General features: G+C 41.9%; 8 protein-coding genes across 10 annotated transcripts in view; 4 read left to right on the forward strand and 4 right to left on the reverse strand.

Annotated features, from left to right (window-relative positions):
* Nucleotides 1-4,278, reverse strand: part of LOC109538579 (tectonin beta-propeller repeat-containing protein) — a gene marked incomplete at its 3' end in the record, with an annotated part of 8,665 nt that extends 4,387 nt beyond the window's left edge. Inside the window, 7 exon segments of one of the 3 annotated variants that reach the window (XM_019905873.2) lie at nucleotides 2,324-2,540; nucleotides 2,653-2,764; nucleotides 2,819-2,999; nucleotides 3,057-3,149; nucleotides 3,204-3,406; nucleotides 3,711-3,843; nucleotides 3,922-4,278. In XM_019905873.2, the coding sequence (XP_019761432.1) occupies nucleotides 2,324-2,540; nucleotides 2,653-2,764; nucleotides 2,819-2,999; nucleotides 3,057-3,149; nucleotides 3,204-3,406; nucleotides 3,711-3,843; nucleotides 3,922-4,146 (1,164 nt within the window). In that variant the 5' untranslated portion in view covers nucleotides 4,147-4,278. 3 annotated transcript variants of the gene reach the window in all.
* LOC109538583 (trehalase) lies at nucleotides 182-2,101 on the forward strand. The gene has a single exon (XM_019905877.2). It carries the CDS (start codon nucleotides 282-284, stop codon nucleotides 1,983-1,985), a length of 1,704 nt encoding a protein of 567 aa, XP_019761436.1. The 5' UTR covers nucleotides 182-281; the 3' UTR covers nucleotides 1,986-2,101.
* Nucleotides 4,279-4,509: 231 nt separating the features above from the next.
* On the forward strand, nucleotides 4,510-5,589 carry LOC109538584 (60S ribosomal protein L13). The gene is made up of 4 exons (XM_019905878.2): nucleotides 4,510-4,822; nucleotides 4,879-5,033; nucleotides 5,091-5,279; nucleotides 5,435-5,589. Exons 1-4 carry the CDS (start codon nucleotides 4,616-4,618, stop codon nucleotides 5,544-5,546), a joined length of 663 nt encoding a protein of 220 aa, XP_019761437.1. The 5' UTR covers nucleotides 4,510-4,615; the 3' UTR covers nucleotides 5,547-5,589.
* LOC109538580 (DNA repair endonuclease XPF) lies at nucleotides 5,585-9,368 on the reverse strand. Its single transcript, XM_019905875.2, has 15 exons — nucleotides 9,159-9,368; nucleotides 8,944-9,105; nucleotides 8,712-8,892; nucleotides 8,499-8,651; nucleotides 8,180-8,442; nucleotides 7,976-8,127; nucleotides 7,770-7,921; nucleotides 7,372-7,713; nucleotides 7,151-7,324; nucleotides 6,955-7,095; nucleotides 6,689-6,901; nucleotides 6,462-6,635; nucleotides 6,269-6,409; nucleotides 6,030-6,218; nucleotides 5,585-5,975 (listed from the first exon to the last, which is right to left on the reverse strand). Exons 1-15 carry the CDS (start codon nucleotides 9,290-9,292, stop codon nucleotides 5,811-5,813), a joined length of 2,736 nt encoding a protein of 911 aa, XP_019761434.2. The 5' UTR covers nucleotides 9,293-9,368; the 3' UTR covers nucleotides 5,585-5,810.
* Nucleotides 9,369-9,474: 106 nt separating this feature from the next.
* Nucleotides 9,475-13,839, forward strand: LOC109538582 (solute carrier family 12 member 9). The gene is made up of 14 exons (XM_019905876.2): nucleotides 9,475-9,897; nucleotides 10,176-10,310; nucleotides 10,376-10,510; nucleotides 10,676-10,872; nucleotides 10,932-11,136; nucleotides 11,194-11,347; nucleotides 11,405-11,520; nucleotides 11,570-11,777; nucleotides 11,836-12,034; nucleotides 12,085-12,265; nucleotides 12,317-12,524; nucleotides 12,685-12,858; nucleotides 12,910-13,239; nucleotides 13,309-13,839. Exons 1-14 carry the CDS (start codon nucleotides 9,639-9,641, stop codon nucleotides 13,490-13,492), a joined length of 2,685 nt encoding a protein of 894 aa, XP_019761435.1. The 5' UTR covers nucleotides 9,475-9,638; the 3' UTR covers nucleotides 13,493-13,839.
* A 6-nt stretch (nucleotides 13,840-13,845) lies between these two features.
* The window catches only part of LOC109538585 (ceramide-1-phosphate transfer protein), a 10,551-nt gene continuing 6,024 nt past the window's right edge, over nucleotides 13,846-18,372 (reverse strand). The window contains exons 2-4 of the mRNA XM_048664946.1: nucleotides 15,635-16,091; nucleotides 15,357-15,571; nucleotides 13,846-15,286 (exon numbers count right to left, since the gene is read on the reverse strand). Coding sequence (XP_048520903.1) covers nucleotides 14,982-15,286; nucleotides 15,357-15,571; nucleotides 15,635-15,765 — 651 coding nt within the window. The 5' untranslated portion in view covers nucleotides 15,766-16,091 and the 3' untranslated portion in view covers nucleotides 13,846-14,981. The remainder of the gene's footprint in view (nucleotides 15,287-15,356; nucleotides 15,572-15,634; nucleotides 16,092-18,372) is intronic.
* Nucleotides 16,072-16,878, forward strand: LOC109538587 (biogenesis of lysosome-related organelles complex 1 subunit 2). Its single transcript, XM_019905883.2, has 3 exons — nucleotides 16,072-16,222; nucleotides 16,274-16,516; nucleotides 16,577-16,878. The coding sequence occupies exons 1-3, from the start codon at nucleotides 16,174-16,176 to the stop codon at nucleotides 16,711-16,713; spliced, it is 429 nt and encodes a 142-aa protein (XP_019761442.1). The 5' UTR covers nucleotides 16,072-16,173; the 3' UTR covers nucleotides 16,714-16,878.
* LOC109538586 lies at nucleotides 16,875-17,793 on the reverse strand. The gene is made up of 3 exons (XM_019905881.2): nucleotides 17,515-17,793; nucleotides 17,267-17,466; nucleotides 16,875-17,119 (listed from the first exon to the last, which is right to left on the reverse strand). Exons 1-3 carry the CDS (start codon nucleotides 17,642-17,644, stop codon nucleotides 16,925-16,927), a joined length of 525 nt encoding a protein of 174 aa, XP_019761440.2. The 5' UTR covers nucleotides 17,645-17,793; the 3' UTR covers nucleotides 16,875-16,924.

Raw genomic sequence — 18,372 nt, forward strand, 5'->3', positions numbered from 1 at the left:
TAAGAATATCATAACAAGTACACGCAGTCAGGAAAATAAATCAGAAATTAGTAATCAAGAAAACCGTTCATTGATTCGCTCTTAATTAGTATATGTAGTTGTGATAAGCACAGAATGGGTGCCATTTCTTACGAGTAATTGTTTGCAGTATTGGCATTGGTCTTGTTTTGTTAAACTCTCACAATAACACAAGTCACAAGCCAACGTTTAGAGCGCAATTTGACAGAGATCACTCAAAAGCAAAATTCAAAGTAGCGCAAACTGAGCGCAAAAACCCAGAAATGAACTGCCAACTACCAGTTCTTTCACTAATCTTGATCACATCTCACCTCATAACAACGACGAATCTAGGGGGGCGATCCTGCTCCAGCCCGATATATTGTGAAGGGGAATTGCTGCATTTGGTGCAAACAGCCAAAATCTTCAACGACTCGAAAACGTTCGTGGATATGGCGATGAAACACCCGGTGAACCAAACGTTGGCCAATTTCGATGTGTTCATGCGACGGACTGCCCAGAAACCCAGCCCGGAGGAAATTCGCGAGTTTGTTTACCAAAATTTCCACATGATTGGGGAAATGGAGGATTTCATGCCCAGGGACTGGAGGGCTGAGCCGAAGATCGTGCGGGAAATCGACGACCCTAAAATCCGCGCATTCCTCATCAGGCTAATAGCAATTTGGCCGCTATTGGCACGCAAAATATCCCAGAATGTCTTCGATCGACCGGACACGTTCTCTTTGATCCCCGTGCACAATGCCTTCATAATCCCCGGGGGAAGATTCAAGGAATTTTACTACTGGGACTCATATTGGATCATCAAGGGCCTGCTCATCACCGACATGAAGGAAACGGCGAAGGGCATAATCGATAACTTCATCTTCATGGTGCGCAACTACGGCTTCATTCCAAACGGGGGCCGAATATACTACCTGAACAGATCGCAACCTCCTGTTTTGACCCTCATGATGAAGGACTACGTAAAATACACCAATGACTTCACCTACTTGCGGCAGAACATTCGCGTGTTGGAGACAGAGCTGCAGTTCTGGCTGAAGAAGCGGGTGGCGAAAATTGTGAACAACGGGGAAACATATCAACTGGCTCATTTCGATTCGGAGAGCGACACGCCAAGGCCTGAGTCTTACCTGGAGGATCTGGAAACCTGCGGTGTTCACAACACGTCAGAAAGCCGACATGAATGCTACACGGATTTGAAGAGCGGTGCCGAAAGCGGCTGGGATTTCTCTTCCAGATGGACATTTGATGAACAAGGCGAGCCCAGCCCATACCTGTGGAACATCAACACCAGAAGAAACATTCCCGTCGACCTGAACTCCTTCTTGTACAAATCGTTCAAGTTCATGAACTACTTCTACGTGCTGTTGCGCCAACCCCGAGAAGCCAAATACTGGTTGGATCTGGCCGATACATGGAAATACAACATCGAAAAAGTCCTCTACTCGCCAGAAGAAGGCATGTGGTTCGATTACGATGCCAAGCTGCATCGGCACCGCAAATACTTTGCTGCTAGCAACTTTGCGCCACTGTGGGCCGATGCAGTCGACGACGACGTCAAGAAGCAGCGCGGCCACAATTCAATCCAATATTTGAAGAAACACGGAATTCTCGACTACCATGGCGTCCCATCGACACTTCTAGCCAGCGGCTTTCAATGGGACTTTCCGAACGCCTGGTCTCCGTATCAGAACATGATCGTTTTTGGGCTGGAGCGATCCGGCGATGAGGAGGCTCAAGAAGTAGCGAAAATGCTGGCGCTCAGATGGGTCCAATCGAACCTGAAGGCCTACGACGAAAACAAGGTGATGTTTGAGAAATACAGCGCTCAGTCTAGCGGCGTCTTTGGAGGCGGTGGAGAGTATCACATTCAGTCGGGCTTCGGCTGGACTAATGGCGCAATTATGGAGATCATTGATTACTATTTTAGAGTGAAGAAACGGAAGTATGTGGGCTTGCAAGACTGACTTTGACCATCGGGTTTCGTTTGTACCAAGTATATTGCCAGAGTGTTCCATTAGATGTTTTGAAAAACTACTGCAGATAATGAAAAAGCAGCAGCAAAAGCGCTTTCTTATGTGAACATTTGTTGGGTTTTGTTTCTGTTATCCTTTACAACGCGTTTCCAGAGAAGCAATTCTAAAGAAATCACCAGTTCAATGCTCAAACACAATCACATAGCAATGCATAAAGCAACAAAAAAGAAAAACTATTAGTTAATTAGTAGCGTTATTACCCCAAGATGGTTCAAGCTACGATGAAACTTATCACGTCCAAGGCTAGCGTTACTACTTGTTCTACTGACTTGCAAGGGAGCCCTCAACGCCCTCCAGCGTTTCCCTGTTAAGTCTTCCGGGCAAATGCCGGTCCGATGATAAATCAGTCGATCATCAGCTCCTACAGCGAATACTTGATCGTTGGGTGTGACCGAAACTTGCATCATCCTGCCCACCATTTCGATCCAACCGGAGCCGGCTGCCAGTTCTTCGCTTAGGCCTGCGCCCTCTCCTTTTATTCCCGATCTGCAAACAAACACGAGCACAAATGGTTAGCGAGTTGTGTTCGCTTCAGACAAAAAATCACCAGTTTCAACATGTACTGTTTCCAATTTTAGTGGGTTTAGCTTGAGATTACCTGAACCAAATCTGCTTGTCTTGCGTGACTGCCCAAATGCTGCAATTGCCCACTGCAAGTTGAATAATCCGCAGATTATCGCCCGGGCTGCGAACTTCCAGCCAGGATTCTCCTAAGAAAAAAATGTTATGAATTCGGCGACATTTTTTGAAATTGCTTCAGCTACCTTGTAGATTGTCTCTGGTGACTCCAAGTCGAACCAACGCCCTGCCATCAAGCAGCGCAGCCCAAACCAACCCACTTGGACCAACACTAATTTGATTCACTTCACAACCGGGCGGCACTTGGATATGGTTCCATTTGGCCCCTTCGGGGGATTTCGTGCTTGTCCCTGTGCGAAACATCACCTAAATCACAAACTATACGGTTGACTTCTTTTGACTCTTCGACGTTCAACTGCTCACCCTATTGTGAGACGTTACCGCCCAAACCAGCATCCCCCCAGGTTCACAACCAGCCAGGCTTTGCCCTCCGATTGCGATATCAATGAAGGGTTCCTAGAAACAGGGGCTGTTAAAGACGAACGGCTGTAGCAAATTGCATTCAAATACTTTGGTGGCATCCTTGTGCAGAGGCGCAATGGCGCACCAACTGTTCATAGCGCAATACTTGGCCGTTCTGGTCCACAGTCTTCTTCTAACGCAGCTTTTCCACTGCTTTTTCGGATAGTATTGGGAGGGAAAGTCCACGGCATACGTCCAACCATTGTGGTCCAAAGGTTGGCCATTCAGGGTGAGTTCGATTTGCCAGTCACCTTAAGCAGCGTTTTCCATTACCGCATCACAAAAACAATATGTGTCTTCCTGTGTTTTAGTTGCATTTTTAGGATTGAAAACGTAACTGAATATTTACGTCCCGCCAAATCATCACATGCAGAAATCTCAGAACAATACAAGGTGATAATCACGTAGCTGAGGGCAAATTAGTGGGGAATTCAGAAACTTTTAGTTTTCATGCAACCAACGAAAAACGCCATTTCATGCACATATTTACTGTGTGCGTTCAGGAGCTTCGAAATGTTTAAAACTGCGTTTGTTCATAAAACAGCAATGAGTTACCTTCCCATTGCCAGGCCATTGAAGGCAGCCTGATCTTGTCTATAGCTCTGTCCACAGTTCCATCATCATTCGAAAAGTGAAACCGATCCGTGGGCAGCAATCTGGAGCTAAACCCCTCGATGGGCAGCCAGCGCTAAAATCGCAAATAATAAGACCCCATTCGGCCAGCAAGTATTATTATTATTATTATTATTATCATCATCAAGCTTACTTCATTTTCGTAAGATTCCTCCCGTATTCTTATGGGTATGTCCAGAGCATGCACATAGACGTATAACTGATGGTCGCCCCCCAATCCCCAAAGAAAATGGGGCACCCCAGAGAGTTTTTTAAATTCTTGCCCGTTATAGGGCAACTCTCTCCACATTGAGCCTGTTGTGGATAACGTGTGAACTCTCCCCTCATTGTTAATCCCAAACAGGAGCGAGCTGGGCATTGTTTTTTGCTTTCAAGCAATTTTACTGTGGGTTTTGCATTGAAACTCTGGAAAATATTTAGTATTTTTCCGTTTTGAGTTTTGACGGTTTTGACTTTGATTTTTGACAAGTTGCTAGAGGGAGGAAGTTGAAACTGGCCACACATGCGGCAACGGTGCTAGAGGCAATTCTAAAACATCTTTTTAGAGTTAGAATGCCATAGATAAAGGCTTTGTATAGAGTAAGGAGTCTTTGCCTCTTTAAAAACTCCCATAACCAGCATAGGAGACGTAAACAGCAACCACTCCACTTAAGTCGTTGTAAACCAAAACAAATTTGAATTGTGCGCTGTAAGTTTGACGTTCAGGCTGCCACCAGCAAAACGAAAAGTTCCTAAATCTAACCTAAGTTGGTCGTCCATTTCGTGTCCCTCTTTGCAAAGTTTGCACGTGTTTGTGAAGCATCAGTTTCGGGTGATAAAAACTCGCTATGGCTCCAAAAGGAAATAATATGATTCCGAATGGCCATTTCCATAAGGATTGGCAACGTTTCGTTAAAACCTGGTTCAACCAACCGGCCCGAAAATTCCGCAGACATCAGACTCGCGTCAAGAAAGCCAAAGCCATCGCCCCCAGGCCCGTAGCTGGACCCCTGAGGCCTGTGGTTCGGTGCCCCACTGTGCGATACCACACCAAGGCATGATATTTACATTTTTCATCCACTGTAGCTAATCGCTAATATTAATGGTTTAGGTACGCGCAGGCCGTGGCTTCACCCTGCAAGAGCTGAAGGCTGCTGGCTTAAACCGCAGATTTGCGAAATCTACCGGGATCGCAGTTGACCCCCGGAGGCGCAACAAGTCTGTGGAAAGCGTTCAGCTGAACGCTCAACGACTGAAGGAATACAAGTGAGAGCGATGGGGTGAGATGCAAGGGGTTATATTGAATGATTGATTGCTTTGCAGGTCCAAGTTGATTCTCTTCCCGATCCACCCCAAAAAGAAGCTGCGCGCTGGGGAGGCAACTGAGGAGGAGAGGAAGGTGGCCACCCAACTGCTGGGTGAAGTACTCCCCATCAGGCAGCCTACCATCAAAACCAAGGCGAGAGTTCCAAATGAGGAAGACAAAAAGCTAAATGTTTACGTCACGCTCAGGTAAGAGCGATTTTTCTTACATCTGCTTTAGTATTTTATAACTTAAAACGCGATCGCAAAGATCGGCTCACCCCGAACGAAATGGAAGGCGTGGGAAGAGGCCTCAAAACATGTTGTTGTTTTAAAACAGTTCTCAATGAAAATTTGGTGTTTAGGAAAGCGCGTGCTGATGCTCGATTAGTGGGAATTCGGGCCAAGAGAGTAAAGGACGCAGCCGAAAATCCCGAAGACGTCACTAAGCTGGCAAAGGAAAAGAAGGGAAAATAAATGTAGTTGAATACATTTTTTAAATAAAAAAACTGACATTGCAGCCACTTTTTTATAGCAAATTTTATTCTCTGGAATGTCTAGGCCTATAGAGCAGTCGCATTTTTCGATCACAGTTAGTTAAAAGTAGGATTTCGATGTAAAAAGAACAACCAGTTGAATTTCCAAGTTTAAAGAATTTTGACGAAACCTCATACATTAAAACTTACAATAGAAAATGTTTAGGTAGATTTAAAAAAAGATTCCTACCTGGGTAAAATGCCGCTATTTTCCTTTGCCTCGCCAATATCCACCTCGGCTACTTTTACCCGGTACTCTACTAAACTTTGGCTTTTCTTGAGCCTCCTTGGCGGAACTGCACTCGTCATGCAGCGCGGAGTGCAAAGCTTTTGCATCACTTGGATTGCCTAAAACATCCCTGAGTTCCTCCTAAAAAGCGAGACTTTAATACAAGAGCAGCGAGCTGTAGTGGTTTGTCAGTACTTCTGATTTCTGCACAACGGCCTGCATGTTAATGCCTGACCTCAAGAATCGGTCAACATTCTTGCTAGTGATTCCGGGTAGTTTTTGCACAAAATCATAAACACTCGAATTATACTTGGTTTCTATTAGGTCCAGATCGTGGTCGCCTATCGCAATGGCACCTCCGATATCAGGTTCGGCTTTGCCTTGCTGAAATTCTCCATTTATTCTGCACGTTTAGTACTGGCTCGGATAGATACCTTAAGCTCCTCAAATAACTGCGCCGTTGCGTATGGGCTGGGGCTCCAAATTATTTTCAGCTTCGGAAAATGTATCGTAAGCAACAGCAATTTTTCTTGCACTTTAAAGCTGCTGTCGTCGTCAGAAATCATGTACTGGTTCTGGAAAAGGATCGGTTCATCGGTGCAATTAATTACAGATTCAGTCACTCACATTCCATCCAAAGTGCGAATTCTGATCAAACTCTATGAGCAACATGGGCTTGGAATAAAACCTTTGCATTTGCATACACTGCTGGTACAATCTGCCTGAGCTCAATGAGCTGATCAAGTCGGAAACGCTTTTCCTTTCGACGCAGATTTCTGGTGTAAGAATGTAGTCTCCCACCTGCAAAACTCCTGATTAACCTGAATTCCTGCCTCTTTCCGGCAAAAGTTTACTGTGATTGTAACAGGCTCGATTTCTATTCCCCTCTTGTGGATTAAGGAGGGCAAATCACTTCGAAACTCCCTCATATCAACAATGACAACCCTCTTGGCTGGTTCCTCAGCCTGCCCGCCCTTACGCGTGTTTTTTTCGGGAGTTGCAGAGCCTCTTTGCAACGTCATGCACTGGTCAGATTTTCCATCTTGGTCTTCAGGAACAACCATGGACTAAAAAAGCGCAACCTTAAGAATCGCTTGTAATTTATTGCAGAAATCCGTACAGCTTTAGTTTCAATTAGGTACTCAAAGGCCTCCTTCTCTCGCCTTAAAGTTGTGAGATAAGCCTGTTCTTCCACTGTGCCTGCATGGATGAGGAAGTAGATTTTCAATGGGGTGTCGCTTTGGCGATGGGCTTCGTACATCTAAAGCAAAAGCCTAACCATTGAATGAACAAACAGCTAATTGAAAATTTCGTGCCTCAATCTCCCGGACGGCGGTGATGTTGCTGTGATACATCACAATGAAATTGGGTTTCAACATTTGTAAATTGTTCTGAAGACTGATGTAGTTTTCGCCACTTTTAAAGGTTTGAATGAGTATCTTAGGCGCCGTGATTGACTCACACACTTGAGTGATGTTCATGTTTTCCATCTAAAAAGTACATTTAGAGGCTTGCTAGATCCGATTGAAAAAAATACTTGGGTAAAAGGTGTTAAGATCGATTCTTCTCGACTGGACTCGTCAAAGTCTTTCAATACACTTTCGCTCATTGTCAATATATAAGTGCTTTGGAAGTCTTCGTCTTCCAACTCCTCTTCGTCGATGCTGGGTTGGATATTTTCCGAACTTCCTCCTGCTTCTTCGTCCGTTTTCATTTTCTTGGCCCCCTTTCGGGTCTTGGGCTTCACGTTTGATTGTTCAGCCTTTGCTACATCAGGCAGATTGCTGCAGTTTTTGAAATTGCTGCTCAGTGCATTTAATGGGACTTTCTTCTTTAGCGCCTCGTGCAGCAAATAGAAACGGGGGCCTTGTGATAAAATCTGCAATACCGACGTTTGTTTCAGTTGAACATTTTATTGGGTCAAAGCCAACCAACCTCGTTCAACTGATAACAAGTTCGTTGGTCCGAACATAAGATCAATACTGTTGTGTTTTCGGGGCTTTTGTTTTTCCTTATCTCTGCGGGTATTTCCACTTTAAGGATTTCCAAAAGAGCCTCCCATTTTGGACAAAATTCGGGATCAAATTCTGAAATTTACTGAGCAATACTATAACTTCAATTGGGTTATCGGAAAATCATACCTTTATCCGCTGAGTAAATTAATGCTTTGGCATCTCGGAAAAGCAGTTCGGCAGACTGGCTCAACACCCAGTCGACCGTTCTGGCGTAATCAGCCTTGCGATATTCCAGAATTGTTGAGTAAAAGGAAATTGGGTCCGAGTAAAACATTAAGCTGGAAGTGCCAACTATGATTCTGCCCTTATGCAGGATTTGCTAGGACTTACAGTAGTAAATGTCGCAGGGCTTTTAGTTCCGCAATTAACTGAGTACTTTTATTGCTCAGCTGATGCCAGATGTCGTTCATTTGAGTCTGGAGAATTTTGTGAAACTTCTTAATCAGGCAGTTTTCTACTGTAACTTCTTGAAGTTCTACGCCGGGGTTCAGTCGTTTGAGCTCCTTCACTGTGTTGTTCATTATTTCCAGAATGTACGTTTGCAGCTTCTTCATTTGCTCGCTAATTGGAATATGCAACTCTATCACTTGGGGCTGAAAACTTAAAGTGAGCAATTGCATCCGAATTAACTAGCTTGCCAGGTGGGTACTTCGTGTTTCTTCAGGCTGCTCCTTACTAGGGCATGAAATCGTGGCCAAAGGTGCAGGTCTTTTACGAAAAGGGCCCTCATTACGCGTTCCACCTGTGCAAACCCGACTGTAAAGCTTTGGGGACTGTTTGAGAATGCTTTGATGAAGCCAGTCTGAAAAAAGAGTCGCAAACAAACTATTAACCGTAGGTAAACAGCAGCTAAACTAGTTACTTTGTTGTGTTGCCTGTACAAGTTCAACACAAAGGCCTCATTGCAGCTTTCGAAAATCCGATGGGCTCTTAAAACCACAATTCCTGTAACTTTGTCGATTGGGAGTCGCTTCTTTAACAAATCGACGACTAGAATCCTGGCTGGCAGAAAGTGGATGCCGCCACAGAGATATTCCTCGATTCTGAAATTATTTGCGACAACGATGTTGAACCGGCTTTCCAGCGCTTCTTACCTTTTGTCTCCGGTATCATGCTCAATGTACACATGCTGATAATTGAGCTTTTGATCAAAATATTTCTGCTCAGCATCTGTGGCATTTAGCACCAACACTAGATTACCAGGGTCTTGGTACACCTTCAGAATGTTCAGCAGCACTAAATCGAGATTCAATCCTCTGGAAAAAACAGCTTAGATCAGTTTAAACTTAAGTTTGTTGAAAAACCCTACTTCGCAGCAACTACTAAACCATCACTGCGTACAATGTCGAGAAATATTTCAGTTTCAAATTCCAGCATATATTCTATATCAGCTTTGTCTAACAGTGGGTCTTCCTCGTTGTTTTCTGCCATTCTATAAACCATTCACTAAATTCGATGAAGATCATGGATAAAGATAAACAATGCACATATTCGGGGTTATGTTTTTTAAACTTCATCACAGATCCACAGATCACAGATGTTGATAGACAGAGAAAGAAATATGATTCTCTTTCTCTCCCACTCACTACTGTGATGACGATTTGACAGAGTAAGGTTATGATTCGGCAACTTTGAAGTTTTTTTATTGTGTTTATCTTTGTGGCATCTGAGTATTTGCTAGCCCAGCAGTTTGTCTATTTGCCCTAATGGGAAAATGTGAAATGGCATTCAGCCAATAAGGAAGCTGACATTACGCTCACACAGGTTTTAAATTAAAGCGCCTGAGAGAATGCTGGCCTCTTCACAAGGCTCCACTAACACAGTGGACAAAACGCCCCTGTTTCAAAGCAATAGTGCATCAGTGATGAGAAAAATCTCTGGAATTTTCACGAAAAACCAGCCAGAAAGTTCAGGCAACTCGGGGTCCAGTTATGTGGAATTGGGCACGATTACTGAGGAATCCAGCAGCAAGACTTTGGGGGCTTTTGCTGGCGTGTTTGCGCCCGTTAGTTTGTCGATGTTTTCAGCGCTGATTTTTTTGCGAATGGGTAAGTAGGTTGTCAAATTATAACTAATACTGTGGTAAGCAGATGGGTTCTGTTTCTGTATGCTTCAAGCAGGTATATAGTTTTGGCTTTTTCGGCAAAATTAGTGCTATTGGAGAATTTCAGCCCATTGTTCAACAGCAATTTATAATATGCAACGGGATGAAACCTGCCAACCGCACTAATTTTTCAGGCAAAGTACGCCAATAAAAGACTTTGTGGGGCCTGGAGTCGATCCGAACATACCGTTGAGAGCATTTGATAATTCAAATAATTTGCAGGATACATTGTGGGAAATGCAGGCTTACTAGTAACGTTGTTACAATTTGCAATCGCTTATGCCATTCTGTTCTTCACCGTAACATCAGTGTGTGCTATATCGACCAATGGGGCAGTAGAAGGAGGTGGTGTATACTGTATCCTTTTTACCAGTGTGATGTAGACTTTTTGAAAATCGGCATTGTTCTTGACAAACGTTCAGTTATGATCAGTCGCACTTTGGGGCCCGAATTTGGGGGCTCAATCGGAACTTTGTTCTTTTTAGCCAATATGGTAAGCAGTGCTCTATGCATTTCTGGCTGTGTTGAAGGGTTAGTCGACAATTTTGGACCGTCAGGTATGAACATTTGAATGCTACGGTTTGCTCAGGCTTTATTATCATTTATGATAATAAAAACCCATGTGGTTTGCTCGTTATCTTTCTATGCAAACCAAAGAGGTTTAAATTCCATCTATTGGGCTTTTCCTTAGTTTTGGGTCAAATTGTGGTGATTCTTTTTAGGATATTTCGTAAAAAATATTGTCCATGATGGACGATGGTGGCAGTTTTTGTATTGCACTATTTTGAATCTGGTAAACTTGATCATATGCTTGATTGGGGCGTCAATGTTTGCAAAAACTACGGTTTTTGTTTTGGCAATTGTGTGCGTTTGTTTGGGAATTACCTTTTTTACATTCTTTTATCAAGGAATGATGCAGGTAATGCCACTTGATTTTCCTTAGTAGTTAATGTATAAAATGATGTTGTCGCCTTTCAGGTTGCAATTCCCGCTTCGAACACGTTCCTTCACAACATAACTTCATTAGCATACACCGGCTTAAATTCCTCCACCTTAGACAGTAACGTTTTTGAGCACTATGGGATTGATTACACAGCGAAGGGCCAACTGGTTACGTTCGCCACCGTTTTTGGAGTATTGTTTTCGGGCGTTACTGGAATCATGGCTGGAGCCAATTTGAGCGGTGAGTCGACTTAAATGCCTCCAGCGATCGGGAATGTTCATTCGCTTGTTTTCCTAGGAGAATTAAAACATCCTGGCAAATCCATACCCAGAGGAACTTTGTCCGCTATAGGATTCACCTTAGTTATTTATCTGTCGATGTCCCTTTTGGTTGCCGCAACGAGCACTACCGAACTATTGCAGAACAATTACTTATTTCTGGCGGGAGTCAGGTACACAAGCTAGCCGGCTTTCGGGAACAAAGTAGGTTTGAACAGTCGCTGTTTTAGTGTTTTTGCGCCCAGTGTTGCTGTTGGACTGTTTACAGCCACTTGGTCTGCCGCTCTAAGCAATGTTATTGGTGGCTCTCGAGTTTTGGAGGCGCTGGCCAAAGATCAAATTTTCGGTGAGCGCTCACCTACGCTCCGTAAGGTTGATTGCATGTGCTTTTATAGGTTCAATTTTGGCTTTTGTCACCAAAGGCACTTGGAAAGGCAACCCGGTGGTTGCCGTTTTGGTGTCCGCTCTAATTGTTCAATTGGTGCTTCTGATTGGCTCTCTTAATGCAATAGCGCAACTCAATTCGGTGCTATTTTTGCTCAGCTACTTGGCGACAAATCTAGCTTGTTTAGGACTGGAACTAGCCGGCGCTCCCAATTTCAGGTGAGGAATCATGGCCGAATAATTCGGAATGTGGTCAGTGTGATAATTTTTTTTTTAGGCCTTCTTTTGCTTACTTTACTTGGCACACGGCGCTAATAGGGCTGATGGGAACGCTCATAATGATGTTTGTTATCAACCCGATATATGCAGCATGCAGTATTCTCATGTGTGTGCTCCTAGTGATAGTGTTGCATATATTTTCCCCGTCGAAGGGGGCTGATTGGGGCAGCATATCCCAAGCTTTGATTTTCCATCAGGTACAAGTGCATTTATTCACTGATCCACTTTTTACATGGAAATGTCTTAGGTGCGCAAGTATCTGCTGTTATTAGATTCGCGGAAGGATCACGTAAAATTCTGGCGACCGCAAGTGTTGCTTCTAGTGAACAGTCCCAGATCGGCGTGTCCTTTGATAGATTTCATAAACGGCCTCAAAAAGGGCGGGCTGTATGTGTTGGGGCACGTAGTGAAGGGAGAATTCAATCAGGGTAATGTCGCAAATGCAATGCATAATCAATCTAATGGCATTTCCTCAACAGGGGCGGATCCCACTTTGGGCATGACACTGAATTGGCTCAATTTGGTGGACCATTTAAAAGTGAAGGCCTTTATTGAGCTAACCATTGCCAAAACCGTTCGAGAGGGTTTGCAGCATTTGGTCCGCTTGAGTGGAATGGGAGCAATGAAGCCAAACACTATCGTATTGGGATTTCTAGACCAACAACCACCCACAGATTTTCTTTTAGAGTAAATAAGAGTGTTAATTCTTGGCACACCAAATCCGCTAGAAACTAATGAATTTGTCGTACTTTTCCACGACGACTTAAAAGCCCGAAAACTCATCAGTTTCTAATGGATTGAGTCCTTCTTTCTTCTTCTGATTTCTAATGAAAATGTTTGCTTTTAGACAAGAATCGCCTTATTATAACGCAGAGTTCGAAGATCATGTGTTTAGTCTTGACGCTCCAAGCAGCTCCTTGGAGCCGTTGGAATACGTTCAAATGATGAGGGATGTGCTGAGAATGGAAAAGAATTTGTGCCTTTGTAGAAACTTTGCCAACCTGAACACCGATCTTAGAATGTGAGCTTTGATTGGCACAAATCGTATGAGACCACGCTCATTTCTTTGCAGCGTTAAAACGAAGTCGTACATTGATGTATGGCCGGTGAATTTTTTGAGTCCGGGCGACGAAGACGCCTTTAATAACACGTCCCTGTTCATGATGCAACTGGCTTGTATCGTCAATATGGTCCCGCTCTGGAGCAAACTGAAGCTGAGAATATGCATGTGCGATGAAACTAGGACCAGTTACTTTCAAACAAACTCCTCTGGACAAAATCGAATTGATCGGCTAAAAGTCCTGCTGAAAGAGCTACGAATTGATGCCGATATATTTTCGGTGACTGAATGGGGGAGTGTAATTGAGTCGCACGGATCTAACATGGAAACGTACGTAAAAAGGTATGTCTGTTCAATTCTGTGATTTTCTTGTTGGTTTCTGGCAAATCTCGCTTCTATTGCATCTTTCAGCGTTAATAATTTGATTATCAACCAAACGGACGAGACTGCAGTGACTTTTATCTATCTTCCACCTCCTCCTTTGGACGATAACGACATCGCATCCTATTATAATAGTTTGGAGGTTTTATCGCGAAATTTGCCTCCAACTATTTACGTGCATGGTGTGAAGAAAGTTACATCGACTGCATTATAATAAATTATCCTCATGTGTGTATGTTTGAATCGACCGACATGTACATGACAAAACACAGGATAGTTGGATGATTTTATCCAGAATGATGCAATTGTTTTCTTTTGGAATTAGTTGGATTGTTCCGCTATTTCCATCCGGTATACATGCAAACGTTGTTTACATTCTAGGGCTTAAGGACGTATTTTTAGTAGATATTTTTTATATTATTATTAAGTCTACCAATGATGCCTTAAAGTATATAGACCTGTGATTTATTAAATTAGATATTATTTTGTATTCAAATGTATGTACCTATTCTTTTTATAAATAAACATTTTTATGTCCTATTATAGTGGCAATGAAACATTTACCAGTTGGAATTATAAAACATACATATATATTCGGATAAGGACATTTAGAAACGATCAGCACTTACATATGCTTAATTTACATGCTACATAGTTTCAAAGGAGGCTATCTAAAATACTTGGATAGGAAAATGATTAAGTTGCTTCAGATTAATCTATGTGATTGTAATCTATTAGCATCGAATGTATGTTTAAAAAGTCCATGTAAAAAAGTCCCCGAGATTTACTTAAATAGCATTTTCCATAACTGTAAACAGTTTAAATGCATCAGCCAAGGGTTTGCCTTACTTGAATAAATTAACTTCTAAATCACATTGTATTGGTAATGTGGGTGTATATAAACGCAAAAACAGGATGAATTGTACACTAATAGTTGCCATTCGCCCAAGTTACTCCATTTAGATTCTTCTTGCTTTTGTTGTACTCGGCTCAACATCGTTATCTTTTGGTCGAAGTTTAGAGTACGAATTCAGAGGATTCTGTTGCATACTTTAAAAATAATACTCAATATTCCGGTTTTCAAGCGAACAATCTCAAGCTTAAAGTCTTCTAATTTGTTGAATAAAACAAATTGTATCAAGTAAAACGCACACAATTCCTTCCGATTTTACCTCGTTCAATAAAAAAATCACATTTGACCTATACATATAGTCATCAAACTGCTCCATTGAATTTTTTATAGCAAATTATGTTCATTCCCAATATAAAACGAGTCAACGCCACTATAAAAAAAAGTCAAAAGTTATAATTGCAGCATACAGTGTGTCCCAGCACATTACCAAAGGGTTACTGCGACCTTTCTTGGCTCGAATGAGATCTAACTTTTGTTCAAAAAAAAAGACTGGCTCCTCGACTGTAAAAGATTAAAAGGTTGCTGCAAAAGCCAGTCTTCTTTTGTCTACTCGTATTACTTGAAACAACTTGCCTAATTCGAGCATTCCTTTGATGAAACCGCTTTTTTCAAAATCTTTTGCGGCATCAACATTGATAATAACGCACACAAACCACACCAAAAGTTACCACATTAGAATTATCGAAGGGAACATACGCTTGCCACATCAAACAGCACATTTCCTAATTTAGAGATCAATTACATGCAAGCTTAGAGACACCAATATCTTTTGATAATTACCTAGTTGAATTTATGGCAAATTATGTAGGTCATGAACAGTGTATAAAGTGTCGATTCTGGTATAGACGACTGCAGAGGCTGCTAAGGTTTTCGGCAGTAAATTCACAGCCCTTTGAATCTCTTCTTCATCACCACATACCTTTTTCAGTAGTTGCTCCCTAGTGGGCAAAGTGTACATTGCCACTTTTGCCCCTTGTTTTATTAAGAAAGAATGGTGTTTGGCCAACGACTGATCATAGGCCTCTCTGCAGGCAACTGACGTGTTTTCATGATTCTCCAGCTCCGATATTCTCTTTAAAAATAGCTGGATGAAGTCTGAAACATTAAATTCACTTGGGTTGTTGAACAGTCTAGCAACCTTTCAGGCAGTGTGTAGTGTTTTTACCCAGCCCTCTATGTATTCTCAGCAGCGTTCTGCTGCCAGACGTGTGCCCTTTTTTGTGCAGTATCTCCGTTTCTTTTTCATGCTCGATCATAGTCTTTACTGTTTTATATTTATGGGACGTGTCGTTATCCCTTAGCAGTTTGTTGAGATGGTCGATTTTCTGCGCGAGGTCTTTACTAACAAAGCCAAATACTGTGCCCAGCAAGTTAAAGAACCTGCAATCAGTGAAATATGTTCGCAAAACCACTATCGTGTATCAAGTTTCAGATGGTTCTCACTTGTTCAATTCCTCAAAGCTCTCTAAATAGAGTTCTAAGTCAACATCGTCGTCTTCTTGCAAGGAAGCCTCAAATTTGTCGTGTACCACCTTTATATCGAATTTGTCTATGTCTTTATGGTTTTGAGCCATTTTCGCTTGAGGTTTATCTCGATTTTCTAGGTTAGTCAGCGCTGACACCCGTCGCCCTTTAAACTTTGACAAATCATCAAATTTTTCCACGTTGTCACTGTGTCATAGTTTTATTTAAATTATAGATTTTTCTATATAGCAAATGACAATCCAACTTTAGTTGCTGCGTTTTGATGCTAACTCTGGTTTCAGAATAATGCAATTAAAGTGTATTTTATTAGTTAGTTAGTTAGTCATGTTTTTGTTTTGGATGTTGATAAGTTTATTTGTAGACAGATGTATATAGTGGCCCCATATTCCATGAAGCTTGGCAGCCCTGTAGTGTTCTGAAAGGTAAACATAAACAAAGATGTGAAGGATTGTTGATTTACTTAAATATAAAATTTTACTAATTGGGCCAAATTGATCATGTCCGAAAGTCTCGATTCTGATGGTATTGAGGACTCTCCACGAAGGGGTGAGATCAGTTGTCAACATGTATTTTCTCATTAAATTGCCATAATTTTAGGGCCAACATTATCGACCTCCACGTCCAGTTTTGAGGCTCTCGATCCTCACGACCCAAATTTGAGTAGACTGGCCAATGCACTGTTTAGTAAAACCTCTGACTATCTCTATGGGGAGCTCACATCGACACTGGATGACTATAAATTGTTGGAAAACATGAACAGGGCGACCATTTCAAAGTACTCCGATATGAAAAACATTGCGACCAATGTGGGCAAAAGCATGGTCGAATTGAATCAGAAATGTTGGTGCTTTTTCACCCGCTCGTTTGTACTGTTTTTACATTTGTGCATATATTTTTCAGACGATGCACTGATTCCGCTGCTTCAGCAAATTGATCAAATAGAGGACAGTGTGGTGAAACTGGAACAGGCCGCATATAAACTGGATGCTTATTCGAAAAGATTGGAGGCAAAATTCAAGAACTTAGAGAAAAAATGATGAGGAACCCATGTTTAGATTTAAGCATTAACTAGAACATTTATCTATCGGCCAATAGTTTTTTGTACATATGTGAAAACCAGTTTTTTTCCATGCCATGTAAAATAAACTGTTTTGTATTCATGCCGTTCCCATAAACGAAGTCCATTAAAACTAATAACTGGGTTTTGTGGTTTTATTTAGGTAGTACATATTGGGTCACAATATTTCCTCAAAAGTCCGCGATCTCGCTTTTTAAAAACTGTTCCACAATTTCCTGTTCTTCTTTTCGTTTTTCTTTTCGTTCGCATTCGACCTGTTCTTTAATGATATTGATCCGGAACGTATCGACGCAGTCGATGTACTTTTCCATTTCCGATCTGCATCTTATTGTGCAGCAGGAATTTTTTTTCAGGCATTCAATGATCTGAAAGATGGTCAACGTTTGAGTCCCCGAATTCTATGCAGAGTGCCGACTTTTGCATAAAACATTTGCAGGCCAAACCCTGCTGATACGGATCAAAACCAGCACCGCGCAATATCGACTCAGAAAACCTGAGTAATTCAGTCTTACTTTGTCTGGATCACAAATCCCAGGTCTCACAGGTTCAATTTGACTTTCAACTTTATCAATCAATTTGTAAAATGCCTGCACTGTTAGACCATAGGTGTTTGAGTGTGCATCATCCAGGCATTTTAGCTTCATCATCCATTCCTTCTCGGACAAATTTTCCGGTATCTGCAATTCCTGAACTTCTGGATACTTCTTTTCGACTGGAATGACCGGAGTTATTCTTAGATTCTCGATGAATCAATAAATACCTTCTTTTTCTTTTAGGATCAGTCGCTCCATGCAAGATTGCGACAAATTGATCACGTTTTCAGACGTATTTTTGTCGGTGCGGCACGGAAACAAAATATTTCCCATTTCTGCGGAGTTTCTAAAGAACATTGGGGATCATCGGCATTTACTGGGACAATTTCGAGTGGAAAAAACGATATTTTATGGCCAGCGATGTGACATGTTTTTCTGACTTTGCCAGTAGTTCTGACTTTTTCATTAGACAAAGATTTTTGAAATCTTGCCCGCAGATTGTTAAACTCGTCAATTTCTGTTTTTTTTTCTGCAGTCACTCTGAAACTCAATTTTGTTCCAATTTACAGGATTTATATTTGGAGGCTCTAGCAAACAGTCAAAAAATGTAATTTCTCGACCTGTTTCGGCTCAGCCGAGAGAATGAATTTAAAAAGAATGATTGTCCGCAATTTGTGAAACTTGACCGTTTTGCGGCATCAATTCGGAATTTTCTGGAAATGGCTCAATGTGGGTTCAAATAACAGCATTTTTGCCTAAAGTTTTTAGTCACTTACAGAGGAAATTTCCCTGTTGGGGTCGTTTTAGATCGATTTTTACTAACCGCAACTTAACAGGCGCAGAAATATTTGAGACCGCTCAGGCTTGAAATTTCTATTTGCATTAGCTTTTTTCAAAATATTGACGCGTGGGCGTGAAAATGGTGAATTTTTCATGGAAATCACCATGATGTCTGATGTTTGCGAGTTTTCGCAAATTTGGTCTCAAAATCAAAGATTCAACCCTAATGTACTCCTTTGTTTAAAAATGCGTAACTTCCAAACTAGAGCAAGTAGGAATTTGAAATTTTCGTAGTTCGCAGACGA

This window comes from Dendroctonus ponderosae, unplaced genomic scaffold, assembly GCF_020466585.1.
Source record: "Dendroctonus ponderosae isolate FM_Combo_2020 unplaced genomic scaffold, Dpon_F_20191213v2 Dpon_F_20191213_3, whole genome shotgun sequence".
Lineage (NCBI taxonomy): Eukaryota > Metazoa > Arthropoda > Insecta > Coleoptera > Curculionidae > Dendroctonus > Dendroctonus ponderosae.